At 39.5% G+C, this 27,917-nt stretch overlaps 2 protein-coding genes across 7 annotated transcripts in view; one reads left to right on the top strand and one right to left on the bottom strand.

Moving 5' to 3' along the window:
- LOC143904325 (uncharacterized) overlaps nt 1-27,917 on the bottom strand; it is a 198,347-nt gene that overhangs the window by 28,836 nt on the left and 141,594 nt on the right. The gene's annotated exons all lie outside the window — the stretch shown is intronic.
- Nucleotides 868-27,917, top strand: part of Rgl (Ral guanine nucleotide dissociation stimulator-like) — a 36,061-nt gene continuing 9,011 nt past the window's right edge. Inside the window, exons 1-3 of one of the 5 annotated variants that reach the window (XM_077418905.1) lie at nt 868-1,467; nt 2,738-3,049; nt 22,329-22,882. In XM_077418905.1, the coding sequence (XP_077275031.1) occupies nt 22,700-22,882 (183 nt within the window). In that variant the 5' untranslated portion in view covers nt 868-1,467; nt 2,738-3,049; nt 22,329-22,699. Of the gene's footprint in view, nt 3,050-16,293; nt 16,455-22,328; nt 22,883-27,917 lie in introns of those variants that run through there. The other 4 variants (XM_077418906.1, XM_077418904.1, XM_077418907.1 and 1 more) reach the window with 4 other exon arrangements.

Here is a 27,917-nt window from a genome sequence, read left to right as displayed (position 1 = left end):
ATATCACGTCAGTCAGGGTTTAGAAAAAAAATTGAAAAATAGTCTTGTAATATTAGAAAAGTAGCACTGTCCCTCAATTTCGCGGCGCATTTTAAATCAGTATCTTTTCAACGAGCGGATCCAGAAATGGAGAAGCTGACAGTCGCTCTATTCTCTTCAGAAAGCAACAACAAAAATGGCAAAGTGGTATAGCGATTCTAAACATGGCGCGCGTGAAATGTTTCTCTCTTTACGGGCGTCGGATATGAAACACAACCGTGGAACCTTGAGTAAAGCAGGATCTCGGACTAGACCAATAAACGGTAAGATTTCGTCTCCGTTCTGTGATGTAACAGAAAATGCATAAATATGCGGTGTTTTTTAGAGCAAAAGTGTGCGCGAAGAATCGATTTATATCTGATTTTTATATGAAAAGTGGATTTTTGAAGTTACAAATTTGGTCCATTTTGTTAAAATCATTTTATACGAATTTAGAAATTATTTCATTTATAATATTTATATATTTGAGAAAACCAAATTCCCTCCGAAGGAATAGTTATTTTTGTTTATCCTTAATCCCAACACTGGGAATGAAAATTTAAATTAAATTCGGTTATCCAAAGTCAATCTAAACTTTGCTATTTTTCTCTTTAAAATTTACTTTCCCACAATTTTTTAAGTTTTTCTCTACAGACATTTGGATAGGATTTTAATTTTGCAAGTCTCGCAGGTCTCAACATTAAATATCTAACAACGTTTGGATTAAAAATTTGCCAAATTAAAGTCTTTAAAATTGTCGAAAAAATTTAGATTTCTCGTCTCCGGAAGGTGGACTCTCGTCGGGCCTTTGAAATATTTTCTCCAAAAATTATCGCGCCATTTTGGCTCCTCAGCGTGTCAAGCTTTGAGGCGCATCGATCCGTCCCTGAATACCCTCTCCTCAACAAAAGCCGAGGGGAGCACAGCACCTCCGTTACAACAAATGGCGGTACCGTCGTAAGTACCTGCTCCCCCACCCCGCATCTCGTCATGGTGGGAAAAAGTCCGTCACACACCGGCACACATCTCCGGCATGACGGTGGTTGCCAGTTGCCAACACAGTCGCACACCGAGGTCCGATCCGCGAGGGAAGCTCGGGACCCAAACTCCGAACGGCTGGCAATTTTCCCGGCGCGTTGCGGCTCACGCGCGCGTCCCCCGCGATCACGCCTTGATTTTTCCTTTCGCAATCTGAAGAGCGGGGACCCCCGTGAGGCGGTCCCCCCCGATCCCCCTGTACCGTACCGTACCACCGTACCGTACCGTACCGTTCCGTTCGCGGGGGAACTCGCTCGCTCGCTCGCTCGCTCGCCCGAAAGTGCGAGAGAAGTCGCCGCCCGTTCGTCCGTCCGTTCGTTCGTTCATTCGCGTTCGTTTGCAAGCGATCCGTCTCGAAAGTATCGGAAAGTGCATTTTCGGAGGCACGAGAATCACCCAGTGAATCGTGAAGTGAGTGAGTTCCGATGGGGAGGTTCGGAGCGAACGAGAGAGAAAGAGAGAGAGAGAGAGAGGAACGACGAACGTGCTCGGAGGCTCGGAGGTGTCGTTGACGTTTCGTGTGTCAGTGTCCTCTCTCCGACTCTCTCGCGCCTGCACTTGCCACATTGTTCTCCATCTCTCTCCTCCTCTCGCTCGCTCTGGTTCTCGTGAGAGTGCGCGCGAAGGGAGCGACCTGAGGGGAGTACTCTGAAGTACTTCGTGAGGGTACTCCGAAACGTTGTGACTGTATCACAGATATAGATATATATAGTTTATATAGTGCACTCCTAAAATTCGAAAGTATTCTTGGTACTGTTCTCCTCAAATTCCTAAAGTTGTCCCTCTCTTTCTTGACGTGACAGGATATCCCTATCCGCGCGGCTATAATCCTATGTCCCTAGACATCACCATAATCTCTATCTGATCGCTCCATGTAACTATCCTTCTCTTTCCTGATAGTTTGACGAATATGTTGACAAACATATTTCAAACATGATACTATTATATGAACTTAAGAGAGGCTTATCACTCAGTTATTATTGTTATTATTATAGTGTTTCTTTTTTTTTCATTACGCGCGCATGTGTGGTCTGTACTATCTCTATCCGATATGATATTATTGCAGTTTCTAATCAAAACTATTATTTTTACAATCCCTTAACTATATTATTCTCTCATAATTAAGGTTTCAAGACGTAAAGTCAATTATCTTATTTAAATGGAAATTACTAAATTGTATCGTTTGACATATTGTCGATTTCCTAACTTTGCTTCTAGTTGAAAATTTACATTCTAACAGTTTTTCTAAATTTCGTCATTTAAGTTTGTATTTCCATTGCAAACGCGTGTGTTTGTATCATCTTCTAAATTGTATTGCTAACATTCAACGCGCATTCTGTAAACATCATTTTAAATATCCTTAGTGGATATAATCTAGAACGACAATAATAAATACATCTGTTTATTCTACCCAAATCTTATCTCCACGTTTCATCCCTCTTTCTCTCCGTTATCCTCGCGTCAAGAGAATCTGACACATACAATGTAAATACATGTGCCCCAATATAATAGCCCTTTCTTATATATTTCTTCCTTCCCTTTTCTCTTCAGTCTTCTATCCGCTTTGGGACAACTCCAAATCCATGCATCTGCAAATCCTTTTACAAATCGTCTTTCCTCTCTTTCTTCCTTGCTTTCTCCGTCACTTCATTTTTCCCTCAAAAGTGGCGTTCTATGTTAGAAGACGCAGATAGTCATAAAAGGGGAAGAAGATACACTTCAGCGTCGTGTGGCGCGATGCTGGATGACAAATTAGACCCGGAGCGGCTATCACAGGTAGAGTCCCTCGGGAACAGTCCCGTTTGGGGAACAGGCCTCGGCGCAGAATGACGAGCGTCGTCGGCTCGTGCTGCTGTTGCTGCTGCCGGAAGCGAAGCCGCGAAGAGGAGCAACGAACAGCCCGGCGACGACGACGACGACGACGAGCGACGAGTCCGGGTCCCTCTAGCGCCAGCGGGGGGCTATGAGCGCTGACAATGGGGACGAATCCTTGGTAATTATCCGTGCCTTTCTCTTTTTTTTTATCGCCCCCCCCCCCTCACGCGCGTTTTCCGCCTTTCCTCTCGCAGGTAAACGCGTCGAGCGATTTTTCCCATCCGTCATACGTTTGTACATACAAGCTACAATATGTGTTAAATTATACACTTTCGCATTCCGTCGTTTGACGATTTACGTAAGGATATAATGGACTAATGGATGGCCATTGCAGTCTCTTCTTCTCTTTCGATTCTTCCGTTTTCCTCGCATATTATCCTCTTCCGGTGTAATTAATTTGGAAGTATTAATCTGCTTTTTTTCTTAACATTAAGATTATCATCATATATTATTTGAATTGCAGGATATAAAAATATTTTCTCTTGATATATTCGAATGTTAGTTTATCTCGCAGAGTCTCTACATTTATGTACCATTAATTTCATTTTCCTGTCATTGTCAGAGTTTTTCTGTTTTGATCAATTTATAGATAACGTTGTTTCTAGATACGCGAGACTTTGAAAAACGATAATGTATTATTCCGAGCTCGCGCCGAGCTCATTCTCTCTTTCCCTCTTTTTTCCCGTGTCTCTCGCCATCGCGTGGAAAGATTGTGGCTGGATTTGAAAGCTCGTTCCGTGACGTAACGCGGTCACGGATCGTACGTTTTCATTTCCGGAGAGGTACGACGCTTGAAGACGCGATCGATAGTGACTACTTACAGGCCTGACGAAATTTGTTCGCCGCTGTTTTCGGCGCGCTTATGTCACTGGCAATTGCCATTCCGACAATAAACTTTCAAGAATTTTATGTGATAATTTAATAATCATAAATTGAACAAAATATAAATATTAGAAAAGCAATAATTATTTATTTTTTTGTATCTCGGAAATTCTGAAAAGATTGACGAAGTCTTAAATTATCACTAAAATTTTTCGTGCCCGAACAAATAATAGCTCATTTTTTCTCGGTACTCCAAAGGCATTTCAGAACTTGTGTCGCTCCAAGAAATATTAATAAGGATTCTAGAAGGATTGGGAGTTACTTGAAATTTTTTTGGAGCACAAGAATTGCTTCTAAAGCACATCGACAATCTATAAAGCTTTTTATTGAACGAACGTCAGACAAATATAAAGATCTCCGCACTAATAATCTATACATAAGACGAAATGGAAATTTTTTTATTCGAATTCTTTACATAACTCTTGTAAAAAGCGGAATGAAAAGAGCAGTGTAATAGAAAATCTGATCTATAGATATTTCTTCGTTACTAATTAGGCTCTAATCAAGCCGAACCGAGAACTTGGCGTCGTCCGGCTCCGTCGATCGATTTCTACCTTCACTTCCGCCATCGTTTTTCAGTGACATTTGCACGCGCCGAACCGCTTTGCGGCGTGTCGCGAGACTGCCAAATTAATATCTTTATAATATACTAATGTAATATAACAGAATATAATATAATTTATAATATAATGTAATATTTATTATTAACGAGAAACACCCTTTAGTTTACATTAATAATACAATAATAATAAGAAAGTACAAAAGAGAGATCAAAGTAGTTATAAGCCGAGAAAAAAATAATAAAAAATGATATTACAAGAGTAGGCGGGTAAGCTTATTGTTTAAATGCAGACGCTGTGCCACTAAAAAAAATTAACGGAGTCATCAGAACAACTGTTCGCCGCAATTATCATTCTATTGATACAGGAATTTGTTGCAAATAAAGCGCGGTAGTGATGTTCTATGAAAGATAGAGTGCTGTCTCAAGTCCCTTACTGGAATATATTTAAACTATTTTTTTGATAAATCATCCGGACAATCGTTCATATGAATAATTTTCTTAAAGACAAAAGAGCGTGAGATCAAGAATTAATCTTCCATTCTCTAAAGATAGCAGATTGAGTTTAACTAATGAGGGATAGTAATCGGGGGAGGAGAATAATACATTTTTTAAGTATTTACTCCAGCGGAAAATGAACCCCTATAGACACAAATCAGCGCTAAATAGAACACCAAGATTACGAGCGTCAGTTACTGAAAGAGTTGAATCATCAAGCAGGATGTAATTGTACACAAATAGTTGCGTCTGCGTGTAAAATGGATAATGAAACATTTGGAAACATTAAGCCAAAGACAGTTTCTGTTACATCAGATTTCAAGTTCTTGCAAGTCATGTTGTAATAAGAGTGCATCCGGCAGGGGTCCGTTGATCCGTCGACATCCTTTGAGGTCATCCGCGTATAATAAAAAAATAACAATATCTAAAACAAGATAGCAAAGTCATTTATAAATAAAACGAACAAAAGAGGACCAAGATGAGATCCCTGATGCGGCACACGGCACACCCCAGACAATACATTGACGATTCCGGAAAGACCATCAATATATTTTATGACCCGAGTTCCGTTGGAGAGGGGAAGCATGATATCCATTTTAAGAGAGAAGAACCCGCGGTTTTTACACCTTGCTCGCGCACGATCGTGTATAATACGGCAGAGAACCGTCCTTGGTGTGCCTCGCGAACTTCTCCAATCTCGACGTTTCGCAACTTTCGCGCAATTTGAAGTCGAAATTACCGCTACTCCCCGCTAAATCGCAGTTTCGAGTCGCGTCGCGCTCGTTTCCCCCACAGCTGAGACTCTCCCTTATCTTTCGCGCGCATCGTCGTTGGAAATGTCAAGGATCTTGTACTTATACGTGCAACGCGAGGTGCCGTACGTCGGAGCACCGTACACGCGGTGACTCCCCCGTCCGCGGACGCAACAACGCTTCCGCAACAACGGCCGTTGATGGGCAGAAAATTACGGCACACCGATATATCGCGCTCGCGCACAATCGTCACCGGTGTCCCTCGCCGGCCTAACATTGGGCCTTGACACGCCGCGCCGCGGCCGTCGAGCTTCCACGAACGTTATCGACGATTATCACGAGTCCTTCGGCGCGCCCGTGAAACGCCGCGTGTGTCCTTATCGCCACTCGCCGTTTGCGATGCATCTTCCTAGATCGATCAACACTTTGTCGTTTGTGTTTGTCGTCAAATAGCGTTCTAGAATTATCGCCGCTGCTTCTATCGATTGAACGTTGATTTTTTTTTTTTTTTTTTTTTTAAGAGAAATATCGTTGAAGAGATTAGATATGTGTCTAGAGTAGGAAAATAGAGAAGCTTTGATGAAGAATCCGAGTCTTGAAACTTGAATGCGGTTTTATCCGTTTGTCGGTAAACTTTATTTTATACGAACGTTGCAATTGCTTAGGAAAATATCAATATAATTAATATAATATTACAAGTAATAAGTATTATATTATATAATAAGATAATAACTATATAAATTTTGATACTAAGAAACAATATATAAATTTTTTGTAAATCGGACATTTAAAATTTAATCACGTTTAATTATACTGATGCGTGTCCCGAAATTCAGCGATGATAAATTTTGTATTCTGGATAGGAATCAATCTCAGGAGATAAATCTCTCTTATTGTTAGACTTTCCCGAAACTCCATATTCCGCGGTGATAAAAAAACGCGACATGTCGTTCTCATTCTTACGGGACGGACAAAGTCGCTTCCTCGCTCCAGGACAGTTCCGGCGGCGAGCTAACCGGCGCCGCGGCGGGAAAAGCGTGGCTATACTTCCAAGTTGGGAATCCGCTCCGGCGAGCCGCGAGAGGCAGGTCCGAGACGCTTATGGGGAATGCAAAGTAATACGTGTCAAATCTAACGAGGCGCGTCGCGGAATGTAGACAGGAGGCGAAGGAAAACGCGCTGCAACGTGAGAAAAAATAAAAGGCCGGATCGAAATATTATAGCTCGAAGCTGATCAAAAGCTTAACACCCTCTAGAATAATTGTCTTCTATATCGTGCAAAATCCGTCGAGAAGCATGTATCTTTTATTCAACTTGTAATAAAAAAATATTTGAACAATTATAGAAAGATACAACGTCGTTATTTTTTTCTAATTACTTTAATTAGCAATACTCAACTTAGTTTTAGTTACATAATGATGTAATTAGTCTTGAAATTAAGCACTAAGCGTGCCAAAATTAAACGTGATTTTATCTCTTGAACGGTTCTTTAGATTTTCTTTCATATAATGTTGCAATTCGCACGAAAACTATATTATAGTATAAAAATTCTATATAATTAAATATTTCTTATCTATAAATATATCTCATTTAATTGATTAATTATTATTAATTTGTTAACAATAATTAAAAAATCACTAGTAATTGTATTAATTACTTCTAATTTATGTATAATACATTTATCATAAATGTAATGTTGAGGTCTAAGTAATTTTTTTCGAAAATTACATAAAATGCAGAATTTAAAAAAATTTCAATATATACGCGCGCAAGTATAGCAAAAGCATTCTGGAAACGACGGGATGAAACTTGGCCGCGTGTTACAGTTTCAAGGAGAAACGCGCGCTGGTCGCGCGTGCCACGATATCGGCGCGGCGTAGGTATACTTTCGCAATTCCGACGTGCGAAAATCGCGAGCGCGAGTTGCGCGGAAAGGAAAAGAGATTCCTCTCGTTTCGTATCGTGAATTCAGAATGGACATCCGCCTTTCTCACGGCGAGACGTGAGAAGATCGGGCTCGAGCGAGTTGTAACTGGCGCGCGTACTCTTCCCGCACACCTCTGCTGTCGTATTCTTCAATTGGAGCAATCGTCTTTATCCGTGTATGGATCTACCCACACTTCGAACTCGGCTCGATTCATCCTCTCCAAGAATTTATAACTAGAATTGTCGCAGCGAAATCAGATCGAATGGGATAAAGGAGGTTGGCCTTTATGGCCGCTCCGATAGAAAATTTAGCCTCGATCCGGGTATTATAGGTCCACTTAAAGCGATTAGAACGTTTTTCACGTCCGAAGAAGGCCATCAGGAGATGCGATGATCGTGACAATTATCCGATGACTCAAGTCTCTCGTTAGAACTCGCGCGACTGAATCGATCCGACCGATATGGAGGCTTTACTCCATTTGGAATTTAAATCGGTTATATAGTCGATGAGTAATTAATTGTGTATGTAAATGTTAGAATTTCGATATATATATATATATATATATATATATATATGTATATCAACACAATACTTTTTACATATAATATACAGAATAATCCATTTTAGTCTCTTTAAAATTATTTAAAAAAATATTATTAAAAAATATATTTAATATCAGAGTTATGTCGCTTTAAATAAAATGATTAACTTTATTCTAGATAATGTCATTTTTAAGATTTAAAAATTATCTTATTTAAAAAAAAACTTAATTTTTTTAAATAAAAACATCTTGTTTTCATAAATCAATTCTTCTTGTCATTTTGCGTATAAAAATATTAAGATCAAAAATAAAATGTAAAAATTAAACGTACATGCTATTAATTTTTATGAACAAATTAAAAATTAATTTATATTAAATAAATAAATTAATTTGTATTAAAATCAAAAAGAAAATATTGATTTAAAAACCGATTTTTTGTTTAGAAAAGATTGATTTTTAAAAATATCAATTCAGAATCGAACATTCCTATTACACGGACTTCCGATTGGGTGGCAAATGAGTACACATGTCGCTGGGTGGTTTGCGCGAATTAACCAGAGAAAGGTGGAGTGGAGATAAGAATAGAAAGGTCTGCGAGTAGTGAGGAGGAAGAGATAAGGAGAGATAATAGGCGTAGGAAATTTGACGTGGATAATAGTGGAAGAAAGTGTGGAAGATAAAAGTTAGGAAACAGAACACCATTGAATACATACAAACCGATACAAATGTTCGATCGTCGATGTACATCAGCTCTCGCCAGCATTCCGCGGAGCCCGATCGCTTCATTTCAATGCAACACATGTGGCACACTTTTATTTTTGAGGTCGCGCCCACGAAAGAAAACGAAACACATTTCTTGCACAATATTTTCGAGATGTAATAAAGAGAATTAATCAAATTGTCCTCCGAGAAGAAATTTTAATTTAACGAAAGAAACCTAATAAATATAATAATAAGAGAAATAGGATCGTAACGATATACAATCAATTAGAATCAAAAGCCATGCGATCCAAGCTTAGGTCTTTGACAGCCTTATATTAGTTACATAGACATATATATATGTATACAGAAACTAATATAAGGCTGTCAAAGACCTAAGCTTGGATCGCATGGCTTTTGATTCTAATTGAAACTTAATAAATTTACATATTATTATGGAAGAGTTTAGTACATTTCAAAAAATTTATTGTTTATTATTTCAAGATTAAAAATATCATAGATATTAATTTTTTTATGTTAATACTTGAAGAATCAGGAAAAATATATATACAGTGTTTAGCAACTTATTTAGTTCATCGTAAACAAAACCGCTTGTGCGGTGATCGATCGTTCGCACCATCTGCATGCAGCGTGAGTGGATCGTGAGCACACAGCGCGGTTATGAAACGGAGCTTCTCTCCCGGCGCGGCGCGAATTTTTCTGCCGATTAGCGGCTCGTCCGGCTTCATCCGGATTGAACTTTAGCTCTTGAGAGGCGGCATCGAGACTTGACCGACTTGTAACCACTAACTGTTTCGACGAGTTTAACCTTGACTTCAATATATCGCTTCCGTCAGCGGTTCTCGAGGAAAAACAGCCTGGTATAAGCGCGCGATGGCATCATTCCGCTTGACCACGCGCCTCTTTAATCCCTCAATTTCGACTTCGATCTTTCACCCTCGCGTATATATCATTCTCACAAGTCATATTTCATTTTTCTTCTCGGGCAAGTCGCCGAACACTCCGCAAAGAACACAGCTGAAACATATAGCTGGTACAAATATATAAATTAAATAATCAATTGTAATTATATTACGACGTATGTAATTCGTGTAATTTTCGAGGAAGATGTAAGATGAATTTTTTAACGTCAGATAATAAAATTTGCGCGCGGTAATACATGGATTGAATTTCGTTTAACGCAGATAAGAAGAAATATTGTACACAAATTTTAATATACTAGACACTACAGACGCGCGCTTCGCGCGCGCTATTTAGCTTTGACATTATGCTATTACTATTACACTATTAACCCTTGATACACACAACTGTCAAAATATACAATGACACCTGCAAATGAAGTAAGCGCAGTAAGAGAACCAATCGGCATCGCGGAAAAGTGACAACAATACCTACGGCATGCTCTTTTTAGAAGAGGAATGTCTCTTAGTTTTTTTTTTTTATATTAAAAGAGGAGACAATCTCGGACCAATATGTGCACGCGTGGGACACGCGTGGTCCTGAGTCACGCTCTCCCACGAAATGCTGCAACTCCTCAAGGTCTCCTCATTAAAAATGATCTCGCGCGACGATGCTCTCGCGCGTTTCTAAAACGGGGCCTATACGTAGGTTTCTTATATGTAAATTCGCGATCATTGTGCGTTGTCCGATTGGGCCGAGTGACTGGATTTTAATTGCGCTCGCAAGACGCAATTATCGCGGCGATCGCAATTAACGCGTATGTACGCGTTGTACATACATGTGTGAGCGTCTCGCATTGTGCGCGCGGCGCGGACGAAAGTAAAACGCTGAGAAGAATCGCGTTCTCTCGCGAGTTTCTACATGCTTTCGCTAATCATGCGATTATCCTGCCGACGCGAATTGAATAATGGGACGAGAAATTGGACGTCCGTGACGCGAGGATCTAATCGAGCGAGTGCGCTTAATCGCGCGACGTCCGTCGCGAGCGCAGCGGATTTATTCGCGCACGGATTTATCAACTTGCGTAAGCGTGAGGTATATCGCTAACCGTCGCGTAACAGCTGGTGCAGATTCCGCCGTGCGATACGGCGATACTTGCGCACGAGCGCGCCGTTTGTCGCTCATATAGTACACACATGTTATACATACACACGCGCACATATGCGGTCTCGACTCGTGCGCCGTCGATCTTTAATATTCATTATAATGTTCGCTCCTCGCTCCTCTATATTAGATTGAACTGACTTCGGCACTCGAGTCGAGCCCGCTTATCAATCAAAATCGCGCCATGGTATAGAGTCGAGTCGGCACCGCTCGATAACGAGAGTGCGCAGGTTGATCACCGCTGCAGTGTAGGAGCACGTGTTCGTGGCGTTCGTTATACCGCGTGAAAGTAGAGAAAATTTATCTTTATCTGTGTGACATATACACTCACAGACACAGACACAAATACACATATACTTTACACCAGAAACAGTGGCAGAATTAGGAATCTAATATTAACAATCCCGAAGGAGTGATTCTTGCCTGCATTGAAATAATTCGTACGTAGTAATATGTGCTTAGAAGTTTCCAGGGATGTAAAAAAGATGATTAAAAAAATGAAACATTTTTACTTCTAATATATAATCATTTTTTATTTCAATATAGATATTTCTTAGAACAATAAATTAATTTTTCGATACATCTAAAAATGTACGGAATTTTTATGATTAAAATAAAAATTAAAAATTAAATATAACTTTTAAAATTAAAATCCGATTCGCATGAACAAAAATTTAACCAGTAATGAATAAGTGATCACCGTAATGTTAAAGTACTATATTAAGAACAAAAATTCAGAACACTTTTTTTAGATGGTATAAAAAAATAGTTTAATGTTCTAAAAAATGTGTTGAACTAAAAAGATATATTGAGTTGATTGAACGGTTATTTCATCGTATTACTTTTTTATATCCTTGGACTGGAAACTTTTGAACTTTATTATGTATATCATACTGTTGTTTACACTCTAATTATTTCAACATATTAAACATGCATTATTATTGCTGCAGCACATTATATTTTATTCAATCATAATGTTTACGATAATTCTAAATAATTATACATATATAATTATAAATAATTCTCAATATTATAGTATTATAATAATTTTTTTCTTAAATAGTTAAAGTTCTTCCAAAATTCTGGTTAACTTGAATTAGTTTTGAAAGAGGAAATTAGCATTGCAGAAATTAAAGTTATGTGCTATCAAAGTAATAATCATTTAAGTAATCGCCATAGATTTTCATTTATAATTATAATATAAAAATTAATTGCTGTAAAATATTTCTCTCAGTTCTCATTAATTTTGCAAAGGTTGTCTTTTTTTACATTTTGCGAGTGGTGAAACACGTCGAAGCGAATATTCTGGTCGCGCGACAAAGCGGTTCCGGCGGCCATTTATAAGTATATGTTAATCATTCAAACTATTCCTAAGTTTAGAATTTCTTCGGCTTGGTGACAGCATTCTTAACTTTAGTTACTTGAAAGACGCTTTCTAGACAGGAAGAGAAAAATAAATGCCTCTCTCGCCAATACCGGGGTTAACGAACGTCGCGGCGTCGACTCGCCGGAGGCGAAATTTGTGCTGGACTCATGGCTCGTACGCGAGTAAACGACGACGCGAAAGTAAACGACCTGATCGACCAGCTGCTCAGATGATGACATATGGCAGAAAGATCAGTCCCTCCCATTGCCAATCAAGATCTGCGAGATTAAGGACGTTCTCCGGTGGCAGTTGTGCTCAACTCAGACTCACGGAGTAATGATATGGTTGACAACTACTTCCGTGCGTAAAAGTCTGAAACTCGTCTAGCCGCGCAGCTTTACTCGATCTGGCAAATTTTTGTTCCGTTTCCATTTCTCCAATACCAATCATAAATGAGTACGTTCTACTTGTTTATTGAGCATTTTAAAGGAAATAATAATGAATCATAAAGAAAAAATATTAAATAACTTTATTTAAATAACGTTGCCCATAAGATCTTGACGTTATCTCTACTTAACCTATATGTCACAGCGGTATAGCAACGTTGCCAAGTCTCGCAGTGATCTCTCCCTCTCCCTGCCTCCGAGCAGACGAAAATTATGTCCGATAGTGTTCTTTAGACGACTATTTCTCAAAATTAAATACCGCTTGCTATATATCGAACTTTATTGTCACACGTTACAAATGATATGAGGCATCTTATACTATTTTTAAAAAAAAAATCTAAGAAAACTGTACTTATTATTCATTAAAATGTCCGTGTCGAGAGAGCTCAACATAGGGATCCCGTGTTAAAAATCGGAACTTTGAAGCTGAATATCTCAAATTTTAGTACCGCAAGGGGCATTGAATAAAACGCCTACGTATAAAACGCGTTTAATTAAACATATACTGAAAGTTTAAGAAAATTTCTAAGAAAACGATTTTGCCGGTGAACGTCCTTATAGCTTCCTTATAAACTCAAAAGCAAACAATTGTTGAGAAGCTCTAAAAGAGTTTGATTAAATTAAAATTGAAATTTGTTATTAAACAAATTATTAGAAATAATTATTAATATAATTATTAAAACTTATTTTGATTTTGTGGTAATATTAAAATTATTTATAAATAATTAAAAAGGTAAAATTAAGAAAAATTGCATACGTACTTTTAAGTTGGATTATAAAATTCTAAAAAATGTCAAATTAGTGCTAAAGTATCGATTAATATGGTTATAAATATTGAGTTGACATAAGAATCAATTTTTTTCCGTTTTTTCCGCTTCAACAAACAGTGACTCATGCTCGCTTTACGATAACCGCCTCGAATCAGTAGTTCCGGCATTAATTACAAATTTAACAATGTTTTTCGCGATATTTGCGGGTATATCGCGAACGCATGTCGATGTTTACTGCTCGTCCCACGATAACGATGACGTCGCCGTGACGCAATTACCAACGGTGGGCGCACCGCGCAACCCCGCGCATGACGTCTGTTTCGTCATGAGCGCGTCACGAAGTGCATCGTGTCAACGACGTAAGGAATTAACGGCGACCGTTATTGCCGGTTCAAGTTCAGTACCGAGAGCTTCGGTGGAAATTTACGGCCGCGCACGAGAAAACATTGATTTATACGATCAAGATATCGATGACGATCGAAGGCCGCGCGCATGTGAATTATTTCCTCAAGAGCGAGTCGACGACGGGAATCGCAATCGTGGCGCTTCGACAGCGCTGAATCTAGAGCGCAACCTCAAAATGCAACATGATTCAAACATTTTATACAAATTGCAATAAAGAAAAAAGAACTCTATAAATTTAAATTTTGTTATTATGGCAGTCTAAAGTTGTAATATAAATTTAAAAAGTGTATAAACATATATAAATTCTTATGACGTATGTTTTCGCTTATTACTTAAAATAATTATTTAAAAATTTTTTAATTTGGAAAAAATTGTTTAAAGTTTAAAAAATTTTTTTTTAATTATTAAATAAAATTAAAATATAAGGAAATTATTATTTCACCGCAACAGAAATTTGCGCGGCGATTTGAGGCGACAATTTTTTTATATGCCCGAAACTTTTATTGACGGATGCTGGAGAAAGCAGCTGGTAGACGCATGTGACGAACCGTCCCTATGGTTTAACTTTACATCGGCCGTCTGGGGGTTGTCCCGGCGCCACCCTTACAATGCCGCTCTTTTCCCTCATGCAAGAGACGGTAGTACATATGGGAAGGATTTGATGACTCAGACCGTCGTTTTATATATAGGGATGCAAAAGTCTGCTATTCTCGCATGGAAACGCAACGCAATATCCATTCGCTTTTTAATAATTGAGAACAATCGCAGTAAAAAGGAATATTAAAATCCAGCGAAGATCAAACAAAGGGACATTATTCAATGACCAAATGTATAATATACGAAGACAAATGGATCCCAAACAATTAATTTTAATTCATCATTAATAATGATAGCGTGCAACAATCCATTATCATTAAAGTTAAAATTTTCATTTATCAAGACAGATGACGGAAAAATAATATTACATTTTACAGTAATATTAACACAATTTTATTATCAGCATTTTATTATCTGCATTTATTCGTTCGACACCAAGTTAATGTCGGCCGAATCGAACGAAATTTCGCGTGATTATATTCAAATGGAGCCACGATTACGCGTAACCGTGGAAGACCTCCGTGTTTCCAGGATTATCCATGTGTAGAAAGCGTTAAAGGAGCCTCGAAGGCCCGCGGATGGTCACGCATCACGCATGTGATGCATGTGATGGCGCGATTGTCATGTGTGGTACATCCTGCGACTATTTCGAGCGAAAAGAACCTTAGTTTTTGCATTTTAGATTAAAATCTCTTTTACAAGTATTATTAACCCTTAAATGCCACCTGGGGTCCAGCGGACCCCAGACCCTTTACAATGATATATTTTCAAATGTTCTTGCCAAAAATGGAGCTCATACTCCCATTGATGATAGTTGAGTGCGTGACCTACCCGTTTGTACACTTAGCAGTACTCAGTTTACTTAATTTTTTATACTATGTTGAAATTGAAATTTTAACAATATAAGCATTTTATTATCTTTTCTAAGCCTTGAACAACATTGAAAAAAATTTTCATAACTAAAGATCAAAAAATCAATGAGTAAGGAGACGTTTTTCATGCTGGGGTCTTTTAGACCCCTCATGTCATTTACGAGATTCTTGAGAGGTGTGGCATTCAAGGGTTAATAATAAATTTATTCATCTATAACAGAAATTTTGAATTCTCTTCTTTCCTGAATTTATTGTAAAGAATTTATTAACGGTGCATCAGGTTATCTTGCAAGTAAAAATCTTTATAATTGCTAATAAATAAATAAATATGATCGACATAGCCCTGCTAAATAAGTTAGTCCTCTCTCTTTATATTAAACTAGTCAATTAATTTTGTTTAATATATATATATTTGTTTATATATATATATATATAAACAAATAAATATTGGATAAATAAATTAATCTACTAAATATAAATTTATTTCTTCTAGTGCATGCTTACGGTCGAAAACAAATCGACTTTGATTTTAGAGCAATTTACTCCAAAATCGGACTAATTAACTCGGTTCCAAAATATAACGGAAAGTTTTGTTTTTCACTAATTCTCTAGAATTTATTGTAAAGAAATTGTTGTGCAAATTAGAGAGAATAATATAATCTGTTAAATAAATTAGATTTCTTTCTCTCGTTCTCTTTTCTATTCTTCTAACATTTTATTGTAATATTTTATATTAAACTGATTAGTTCTGTTTTTGCTTGATAAAAAAAAAAACAAATAAATCTACTAAATATAAATTAATTTCTCTTGAATCTAAATCGAAGGATACACATAGACCGGCTGCGAAATCGATTTAGACGCACCCTCGTCGTCTCCCGACCTCGGTGCCCGATAACGGCGCGGTACGTTCCTGACCATGTAGTCACGACCATAGCGTGGCGGCATGGTCAGTGCATCCTCGAGTCGGCGTCAGTCGGCGTCGGGACGGCTTGCGGTGCGGTCATTCCGTTTGTATTACCTCCGAGAACCGGTCGCGCGCGTCACGTTCTCGGCATCGTCAGGTGATCGCGCGCGCGCGCGCGCGCAGTTGACAGTGTGCACCTGGCCCGAAAGTCCGCCATCAGGTAACGAAATCCGGAGCAGCTGCTCCACACCGCCGCGGCGGCGGCGGTTCTCCTGCTCGCGCGAGTCACTTCGTCGGTCAATAGATCGCCGATGATTAAGAGAAAACAGTGGTGATTAAGAGACGCTGATATCATCGGGCGTGTTTTGCAGCTTCGACTCAGGCGAAGGACACCGTTCCGGGGAGGATCGGACAAAGAGAGATCTCTCGATCACTCGCGGGAGAGATTTGAGATAATCGCTCGAATCGCGGTGCGTCGCTAATTTCTCTCCTTTTCCGCCAACTTTCCGGTCAACGATTCACTTTGCGCAGTTTTTTAAACTTTATTTTAGAAAAGAAAAATCTTCTAAACTCTCCGGCTCCACTCTCTTTGACCTTTCCGAAGATTTAATTTAATGTCTCTTATGTCTGTCGTGCTACACGAGATGTTATTGTTTCCAGTTCTATCGCGGTTTCGAGGAAGAATCGTTTAGAGCGTTCCCAAAAGGAAGATAGCAATTATGTAAAGTTACCGCGGATACAATTAATAATTGAATAATGTATCAATGCTATAAATTCTTTGGTTTCCTTGAAGGGATCTTATTTTTCATTCGTAACTCCAATCACACGCTGATGGAGCACGCACGCTTTGTCCGTGCCTGTATATATAATCGATTCCAGCTGCATAATGATTCATAACACTCAGGGAAGTAACCAAGATCCATAGCTCCGATTTTCTTTATATAGATATACGCAACGTGTTTCCGTGAAATCGGAAATTACTCCATTCTCGAGCGATCGATAATTCTACTCTAATTGCCAGCGAAACGCTGTTGTCGTCGCTTATTCACGTCGCGCAGCGTTACACTTTAATAATGGACTTCATATCGGTGTAAAACCTTCAATTATGATTTTAACTTAATTGCGACGCTCCGAGAGTCAAAAATCTGTCTAATTATTGACAAAGACAGTACTATTAAAACACGTAATACTGAGTGATTTTAATTTTCTGGAATTCAGTGAAATTAATAACAAAAATTAATTATTACAATTAGGTAATAGACAAGTATAAAAAAAATCGTCGTATTTTTAAAACGTAGAAAGAATCCTAAAATGAGAATTTCGAGCGCTGAACTAGTTTTCGAAGTTGCCAAATCTTCGTTTTACACAACGTCGTGAATAATAAAATATAACCTTTAGAATCTTTTACAGCGTTATTATCCTTGAAAGGAACCACGCTTCTACAATATAAAAATAATTTAACGAGTATGCAGCACGCCCACCCCGGTCTTTCCCTGTCAAATTTTCGTGAGCTTCGCACGTACGTTCCGCCATAAATTTTGTAAACTTTTATTCGCCGGATCGTTCGATTATCCGAGCGTAATTGTTCTTACTCTTTTGCTTCTTCGCTATCTTGACATATCCGCTGTCTCACGCGGCCGACGTAATCATTTCAATATCATTTCCGCTTTCGATTTCGCAGCTATTTCGAGATCGTGCATCTCAGCGCATTTCCCCTATTCGAGGCTGCAACAATTTTGTTCAACAATTTTAACAATCGAAGCTTTATCGTAGATATATTATATTTCGTATCTCTCTCTCTCTCTCTCTCTCTCTCTTAGAATTTCGTAAAAATTTTCACGCGACTTCTTCGGCACTGATAAAGTCGGCGTACAATACCGAGGTGGAAAATTACATACGACAGAAGTATTTCTTTCCATTCGGCCTGGATGCAGAAACACCTTGAAAGACTCTAACCAGTTATTGTTGAGCCGTGCGGGCACACATACAATACGCGTAGTACATGCGTACACGTTCACGTGCATAAGAGCGTTTCGCGTATATCAACGTAACGTATGACTAACCGAGTAACCCATTAGTTATAGGCATTCGTTTCCCATGATCCGCTGACATTATTATTTCTCTCAGTTTTGATCGAGAGACCGAAGCGCGATTTGGATTGCCGCTACTTTTTTATCCGAAGAAGTCAAAAATTTTTCAAATCATATTCAAATAATATTCAAATAAATAGATCGTAGCAATATAATCACGCAGCCGTTCGATAACATTCAAAACAAAATTTATATATTTGTCATATTTTACATTTATTTATAATATAGCATCGAGCCGCAAATTTTTATTATTGTCACTAATTCCATCGACAAATTAATCCTCGCGATAAGAAATATTGCAGTTTACGGTAGAAAGAGCTTCAACCGTTTGCGAAATATTCCCACATTACTTTTCGCCAAAAATCGATAGCTCCTATAGTGGCCGGAGGGTAATTCTGTGGTCCATGCACCATGCACGCGCAAAGGGACGGGCGTAATTATTATAGATGGCGAGTTCTAGAGCGGAAAGCGCGCGGAAACCGGGGCAATTAGGATCCTTTATTGCGGATGAAGGGTTTTACATGGATGCCATTAAAGCCGCTAAATGACACAGGGAGATGCGAGAGGTGCTTAAACGTGGGTTAAGCACTTCCTGCTACCTCCCGCGCCGAACGAGCCGCTGCCTCGATCCCTTCGTGGACAATACCTGTGTTGCATAATGCATTCCGAATGTACTTCTCTCGATAGTGTGTCGCATCGAGAGACGCGAGATTTCAGGATAGATCGGCTCCGCGAGCATTTCGCAGACGTACGTCATCGCGAAATCCGTCACTCTGAACGGAAAACCGTGCATGGTAAATAACATCTCGTGCACGCGCCAGAAAAATTTCGAAAATCGATTTACAAAAACCATTTTTGAGCCTATTTTTTGTTTGCCTGTTTCTTTAGGGACTTTCGTCACGATAAAGCAAAAATTTGATTTTATTATAACGTCAAATTAACGCTGCTGTGAAGAAAGAAAGACACAAGAGTTGCGAAACTTGGTCAGAATAATTTGAGACAACGCAAGAAATTATTTTAATTATTATCGTTCGAAGTGTGGCGGAACTTTTAAGCGTATCTTTTATACAAACGAATTCTTGCCAAACGCGAAAAAGTTGTGTACGATCGCTATAATTTTATGTAGAAGTAATAAACGTGATAAAAAGAAACTGGAGTTAAGAGAAAGAATATCGCGCGACTGTTTTTCACCGCGAGAAGTAATTACGATAGAACGCGACTATATATATATGTATATATATATACTTGCATGGAAGAGTTTATTCTTAATTGAGGAATTAAATACGAGATAGATTTGTTATGTACAAGTAATCGTGATAAGAAAAGATTCGTAATCAGAGCGCAACAATTTGGAAGAGTCTATACTCTTAATTGAGGCATTAAATATACGAGATAAAATTAAGGAAATCGTCAGTCGCGCGCGAGTTCCAATGCGTCGCGTTTCCGAAAGGGTTAAGGTTGCGACGTATACGCCCGACATATACTCGTGTCATGCCGCGACATGGGGCGTTCGTTTTATCGTTCGTCGCCGAGCGAGGCGTCGACGGGCATCGACACTTTTATCATTCCGCGTATATTCTACTTAATCGGCGTTGCGTACGTAGGGCCCCCTTCGTACCATGACGTTCTCGTTACGTTTGTCCAGCTGGCGAAATCCAATCGCGAGGGATAATCGAATTTCGACGATCCAGCTCGTTTGCGAGGAACGAGCTCGTCCCAATCAGTGCCCTGATATGTGCCTTTTCTTTGCCGGATTCTCTCTTATTCCCCGACAAACACGATCGAGAATCAGGGCCCGTCTCGTTTGCGCGACCGAGGGAACATTCCGCATCTATGAGAGTACCCTGAAAAAAAAAACCTGACTGAATTCTTCCGCGAGGTGGAGAAAGTATATTCTAGAAACTTTTCTCTGGAGAGCAAAAATACGCCGGGGATATTTCGAGAGATGTCTGGACACATTATGCTCTAAAGATAGTTTACAAGCGTATTTCTGAAATGGTCGCGCGCGCTCCTCAATGCATAATAACGCGCGCTTTCTCCTCCTCCGCGCGCCCGAGCCGGACTATTCTGAACAACGCGCCCTAAGAATACTTTCTTCTTCTCGGGAATAAAAAACGAGAATAAAAATATTATCTCCGTCGCCCCGCGTACCATTCCGTGGTAGTCCCACGTTCGTTCACGAGGGACATATTAAATCGCGCCGACGAGATCGCGTCGGAGATCGTTTCCGCGGGCGCGGTCGCCGCGCGGTCAACTCGCGGAATGAGGATTATCGTTCATTAATGGAACGAAACGCAACGGCGACGTAACAAATTGGCAATCGACAAGACGTGTGTGCGTCACACGTTTTCACATGGCGAGATACCAAATGCATTTAACCCTTTGATACCGAGGTGAGATCTCGCGGAGAAGCCTATCAAATAAGTGGCTGGTATACCATTCCGCGAGAGAAACAGTTCGAGCTCGAACGATCGAATTAAACGATCGTCGCAATTGAATTAATTATCTTTATCGTAACTTAGCAGAATGACCGAACAATGTATACAACTCCTGTCCCATAATTGCGCTACAACGTCCTTCATTGTTATTCATTTTGCGATTGTTTCGGATTTATTAAACCGAGTAACGTAAAATTAAACGTATAAAATTAAATCGGACGTGGTCGCTCGCTTCGCGTTGCAAAAAGATTTTTGCCTCCGTTTTGGTTAAAATAACATTTAAATAACACGCCCTTCAGACCTTTTGCATAAAATTGCCCTTTAGCTTCGAAAGGGGAGAAAGATCGAGAGAGTGAGATCGGGCTACGCAACTCCATTATTGCATCCTGCTCGAAATACACAATTGCCCCGTGCGTGGGGTTGCGCAGCGCACGTGAACGATACCGGAAGTATAAACACGCATGTGTCACCTATGACCCTTCGAAGCCAGGACAATTAATTGGCTTTCGAAGATAATTAATTGTCCTATAGCTATTGAAGCGTGGCGAGCGGGGGACGTCTCGTTCTCGTGTTAACTTCCCGAAATAGAGCGTATCGAGTGTCGTGTGTTTGTCTCCGCACGCAGTCCCGTTGTAAGGCAGGTGTAAGAACGATCGATCGACGATAAGCGTAAACGTACGATAGTGCACTTGGTTGCCAGGGCCGCGATGATGCGTGCGAATCAGTTCGAAACGGATACGTTTCAATTTAGAATTCAAATTTATACTCAGAGCTAATCTTTCTAATACATGTATGTTATATTGAAAATTAAAAATTAAACCTTTAATGGAATGTAATTAAAAAACCTAGATTTATGTTAAAACTTTCTTAATGTTCATTTCTCCGGACAATAATATTTAGAAACCGTCAATTTCTACGCATAGATTTAAATACACATAAATTATGAAGGATGAGTAATCTATAAATAATAATGTAGATTTAGATTCATGTAAAGGTGACTCTTCGATAGGATCAAAATATTTTGGAGCAAATCTAAAACTCCGTAAATTGGCGTAAATCAAAAAGAGTGGGCAACGCGCGCAAAAACGCAAAAAAGACAAACGATTGATAATTGTGTTAAACTCAATTTGAAATGGATATGTTCAAAATTAGAATTCAGATTTACATTCTGAAATTATCTTTCTGCATATATTGTCCGTAATATTAATGTCACTTTAATGGAATGTAATTAAAACCTAAATTTACATCAAAATCTCATCAGTGTCTCTTTCTCCGGATGATGACGCTCAGAAATCGTCAATATTCGGGGGGTGGATTTAAATTTGTACAAACTCTGAAGGATGGGTGACCTAGTTCGGATTTATTCCTGAAAATGTACCTACGGACAAATTCAGACATTTATATTCCGAATAAACATACACAATCGTGTAAAATCGCGATGGTCTTGAAAGATATCAGTTCTCACTATTATTATATATATGAAATGACGACGAAGTGACTTCGCGAACTACTCCCGACACCCAAGCGTGTCCTTCGTCCTCAACCGATCGAACTCTCAAACTTCAGCCGCAACTGTCAAACGTCGGAAATCCGCCTCGGCCCGATACCATGATATACGCTCCTGTACCCCGAGCGGGCGATCGCGTGTGAACGTCAACGTCGTCATCGACAGCGAGGCGTGGTGACGCGACGTCGGCCGACGATCTCAGTTCGCCGGCAACGGGCGTCGCGACAGCTCACGTCGTAGAGTGGGCTTCCGGAAGCAGATCGCCTCCTCGAGAGAAAGGGTGTATCACCAAGAGGATACAAAGAAGACAAACAAGAGTACGTGAGGGGCGGAGAAGTGCAGTTCCGCAATAAAAAAAAAGAGGGTGACAGAAGCGACGAAAGGAGCGAGGACGAGGTGGACAGAGGGGGGTAGAGGGCAAAACACGTGGATGCTGTGGCCGGTGTTGGGGGGGGATGACGGGCTGAGTCCCACAGCGTCGCCCACGACGCCGGCGACGACCGGCCCCCCCGCCAAGGGGGTAAACAAACTGACTCCCCTGCTGCTCTGCGCCCCTTGCAAGCCCGGTGGCCACCGGAAAAACCAGAGCTCCACCCAGTGGTACGTGCAACAGGTAAAGAGAAACACCGGATGACCGGACGGCATCCTGCTGCTTTTACGCCTTCGTTCATTCTGCTTCGTTTTTACTGACGACGACTCCCGCTCTTCTCTCTCGTCGTGCATTTGCCTGAACTGAAAGAGTGCCGTCTCTCTAGTGGAGAGTAGTAGACGCGAGGAGATTACGGGATAACGATAACGTATCGAGCGCGATAAGATCGGTATACGCTCGAGCTGGGCGCGATTTTACTCCCGTTTGATTTGTTTCTATTGTTTGATGTGCCAGCGCTTTTGTCATCGAGCGTGCTTGTAATCATATGTTATATTTCGCACGAGAGGTGTATCGTAATGCTACCGATAATGCGACCCGCTCTCGGCAAACACTCGAGTTAAGCAACCTTAATCGCAAAATTCTTCAACGCCGAAAGTGGAGTTATGTAATATAAATGTAACATACGATGAGTAATTCATCAGTCGATTCTTTTCACATTAGTCTCATCTATACAGACAAAAAATATTATATATTAGCAGCATTGGTATATAATTAAAAATAAGCTTGTTAATTAAATAACAGTATTAACGAGACAGATAACATTTTATGAAAACAAAAGCATGACGTATTTGTTTAATTAATTAGCACTGTTATTGCACTAACAAGATTGTTTTTAATTGGACTAATACAACTGTTGATGCAACATTATTTTTTTCCGTGTGTCTATGTTTTTTTATCAAAATTCATCCAGTAACAAATTTTTAATTCAACGCCTGTTGTTTTGCGAGACTTCGCTGACAAGGAATCTCGATTCGATCAAATCTTTTCTTCGACAAAAAATTCGGAGTTCGATCGGAGAATGTATTTATCTTTACGATACACCTCGTACGTTTGCATGTGACCTGCCACCAGTATCGTTTTTGCAATGAGTGAAGATTTAATTTAATCTTAAAAATGCACGAAAAACAAACGAATGTCAATTTTTTCAGGCTTTATAGTGCATGTCAAACACGATTTCGCATTTACATGTGTGCGGTGGCGACGCATTATCGCAATTATATATCGATTCTTATACCCCTCCCCCCCGAACCTTGGAAGCAATAAGTGACACTGATTCCCGGATTAAGCCGCTTACGTACACCGTGCGTGTGTCGCACACACGCCGGCTGTTTAACCGAATAATCAGGGTCAGAGTGTCATCGGAACTGAGTGGAAGAAAGAAGTGATCGCCTGACAGCTCGATCAGCGAAAATAATTTGCATTAATCAGTCATTATCCAACTTAGAAAATTTTTTCTCACAAAGGTCACTTTTATATATATATATATATATATATATATATATATATAAAACGGGATTTTTATCAATTTCTAAAATTGGAATAGATTTTGATTAACTCTGCATTATTATTATTAGTATCATTATTATCCAAATATATATGTAATTATGATTATTATACACATATAATTATAATTTATGTATGTATAATTATATGTATATATATAATATGTTATATGAAGAAATTCAGGCACTATTTATCAAAAATATTCTTTCAGTAATTAAAGAGGTGTCGATCTTGAATTTTACCGCAGGAAAACGTGCGCGCTCCTCATTCTCTCCAATGAGACGATAATAATCGGGATTTATTGTACAGTTTTTAGTCAGCAGTTCTAGAAAGAGAAGTGAATAAGATCGATTCAGCGATACAAAGACGTCGGGATCCGCGTTTGTTGCGCTCGAACGTTTCAGCGCGCGGCCGCGCGGTTTCACGATTGCCTCCGACGTGGATTCCGCGTTGGAGAATCCAACGGGAAATAATGGGGATGTATTTCGGGACCTCGCGGGCGGACCGTTGACCCCGGCGGGACATTTGCGGGATTCCGCGACGCCGTTCGCCGTGTTCGCCATTCGCACGCGGCAGACGTACAACGTCCCCAGCGGTATAGACGTTCCAGAAACGGCAGACGACGTATACAATGTTTCACCCGTTTCACCGTGTACTCTGCTACAGCCGTCAATTTACTTATAGTCGCGCGCACGACGACGACGACGTTGACACATGGTGTCATGAATGTTGCATTTTGTTCCCGACGATCGATCCCTGAACCTGCGCGAATCGCGTATATCTACGGTACGCGCCACTCGGTATATTTAGTCCATTTACACGCGACTAACATTAAAATTCGGAAAGCGCACGAGTCACTCGGGAAGTCGTTGCACCCTGTGCCGTTCGATCGGGTGCAAAATCGCGAAAATGCTTCTCTATTTATGAGCCCGGGCATTTGTTCCAATCGAAACACACATGCGATTTGCTTTGAAAATTATTTTGCGTCAGTACCTATACTTTTCCAAAGTCTTATTCGAAATAAATGAGCACTATTTAATTCAACAGCTTCCTTTGACTGTAATTACAAATAGATACGCCAGTACGAGTTTGGAGCGCGGTTGTGTAACTAATCTACAGTACAAATAATTATACTTACAATTGGTTGCGAATTCCAAGACCGGTTTCGATCTCTACTGACAAACAAGCTCTTTCAGTCGGTGGCTTTTGACTGAGCACGCCCTTGAGTTCGTTATTTTTATCTAGCCGTCATTGTTGTTGATAATACCCTCTTTTCTGTTTTTATGTCTTCTGTGGGAGGTGTTTTCTACTTTGTTCAATGCTCCTCTTTTTGTGTGTGAATGTTTCTTAGTTTTCTCTGTTTCAAATTTAAATCCAATCTCTTGTTTTCAAATCCTTATCTTTTCTCTCTTTCTATTTTTCCCTTTGGGAACTTTCTTTTTTAATGGGAAAGTGCGCGTTGTCAAGTAGTTCCTTAATTGAGTATCTTGGGTTAAGTTTAGTCCATCTTTTTGTAGTTTTATGCCTTTCTGAAATTAGGTGTTTCCTCTAAAATTTTTGTCTTATGCATTCGCAGTTAAATTTTTTGTTCAAACATTTGCATACGTGAATATTTAATTTCTTTTTGAAAAAGAATAAAAAAAAGTTACTTTTTAGATTGCATAATAATAAATACAATATATACACCGTTGTGTTATTTCATAGAATTAAATAAGATAAACGGAGGGGGTGTGCGCGCATGTTTCAAGGTAAAAACGCTATTATCCTGCATGACGTGATCGACGAATAATACCATACGATTCCACGGGTCTTATTGCCGGAAATGTCCCTAATTACGATTCAACCTCGATCGGGAGATATTCCGTGCGTAGTTTTGCGTAAGAAACGGGCATATTGAGGCCCGGCTCGTGCTGTTTACAGCCGAACAATGGTGAATCGACACTCGAGGGAAGCGGCTGCCCGAGCGGCTGCCAAGGACGAGTACAGGTATGTACGAGGACCTCGAGTCACGCTCGGGTTCCTCCTGCGGGCGTTTAATTGCTCGGTCGTTCCGGGGCGTGAGCGGGTGGACTTCAGGCCCTCGTTTCTTGGGTCTCGCTTACATCGAGATGGGATCGATAGAGTTCTCCGCCGTTTGAATTTTTAATGCCAAATCTGTCAGATAATTCTTAAATTGCGAGAAATTTATGCAAATTATTTGATTAAATTTTAAAAGAGAAATTCTTGTCACGGAGCCCAAATTGGATCAAGTATTTAAAAATTATCAATTTATTCACATTAGAATTATTAACGCGAGAAGTTTTTGTTATGATTTCTAAATTGGATCAGAATTAATTCGAAGTAATTTAAATTATTGATTAAATAGAAATAAATCTAATTCAACATTAAAAAGTTACAAATTAATTAAAATTAATTAATAAGCAGATATAATTTAATTCTAACGTGTCGACGACGATATTCTATCCGAATAAATAATTTCATGATTTTCAACTAAAAAATTTTTTTTTACATTTTAGCTTCTCTATTTTAAGGATTTATTGCTTCATAATTCATTTTAACTTCGTTCCACTAATTCACTTTTATGAAATCTAATCTATATAATTTTATATATCTATAATAAATACGTAATTCTCTGTAAACAATTCTGCGAACACTTTTTTTTAATCAATCCCTCTCGGGAGAGACACTCTCTTGATAATGCATCCAACAGGATAAGCAAGCACGATGTCTCTGCAGGTTCCGGCTTCAGTCGTTTTCCCGCGAGACGATTTCTTTTCTCGAGAAACGAGACAAAGTATCGGAGAGAGACGGCAATGACACGCTTCTCCTTCCGTCGAGTCTCTATTATACGATCGTTCCTCATCGGCGCGGCGTGTCCTCAGTACGGCTTCGATTGTAATCGCTCGTGCCAACGCGAATGCGTATACGTCTGTCGTGCTGGATTCCACGACATTAAACCCCCTTTACGGCCTCTAAGACCCGTTTTGTTTACAAGATCTCAATACCAAATAAATGGACGTGACACGACAAGCGCCCTGTCGGTGTCACGTTCCACACTCGATCGCAATTAAGTCCCGAATAAATGACAGTTACGTCAATGTGATCAATATAAAAGCGTAATTAAATTAATTTTTCGAACTTCGTTAAATTTTATCGTTCTACAAGGTTAATTAAATCAGCTTACTCATAAAGAATTAATGGGTTTAAAGCCGGATTTAAAAATTTTTATTGGATTGTTCAATTCGATGTTAAGCCGACTAATTGTTATATTTGCGGGACGGCGAAAAGCCGTCCTTAATGAAGATCGCTAATTGCAGTTTCTTTCCGCGACGATAACGCGTCTGAAACACCTTTCCCAAAGGCTAACTACCTTTAAGACGGACGTTATCACGCGGCGTTACGTCATCGCGTGAGCGAGCCCGTCGTTATCAAGTTAGAATTAATTATATAGACTGCCTGTAGCTCGACTGTCACTGATAAGTACATAACACAGCTTGCATGTATACATATGCGTACACGCATACACGAAGTGCGTGTTTATTATGCATGGACATGAGTCAGTTGATTTCATGATTTATTCATTGAATTAAAAGTCGAGGAGAGATCAGAAAATATAGTCAATATAGATTTAGAATTTCTCTTGTTCTTGATAACTATCTCGATTTATCTCGTTTCAAAACATCGATCGCTGATCAATGCTTATCTCATTCCTGCC

The sequence above is a fragment of the Temnothorax americanus genome, unplaced genomic scaffold (assembly GCF_048541705.1).
Source record: "Temnothorax americanus isolate GAGA-0224 unplaced genomic scaffold, ASM4854170v1 Scaffold50, whole genome shotgun sequence".
In the NCBI taxonomy this organism is placed as follows: Eukaryota; Metazoa; Arthropoda; class Insecta; order Hymenoptera; family Formicidae; genus Temnothorax; species Temnothorax americanus.
Note: the sequence above shows the minus strand (reverse complement) of the source record. Positions and strands in the feature narration are given on the sequence as shown.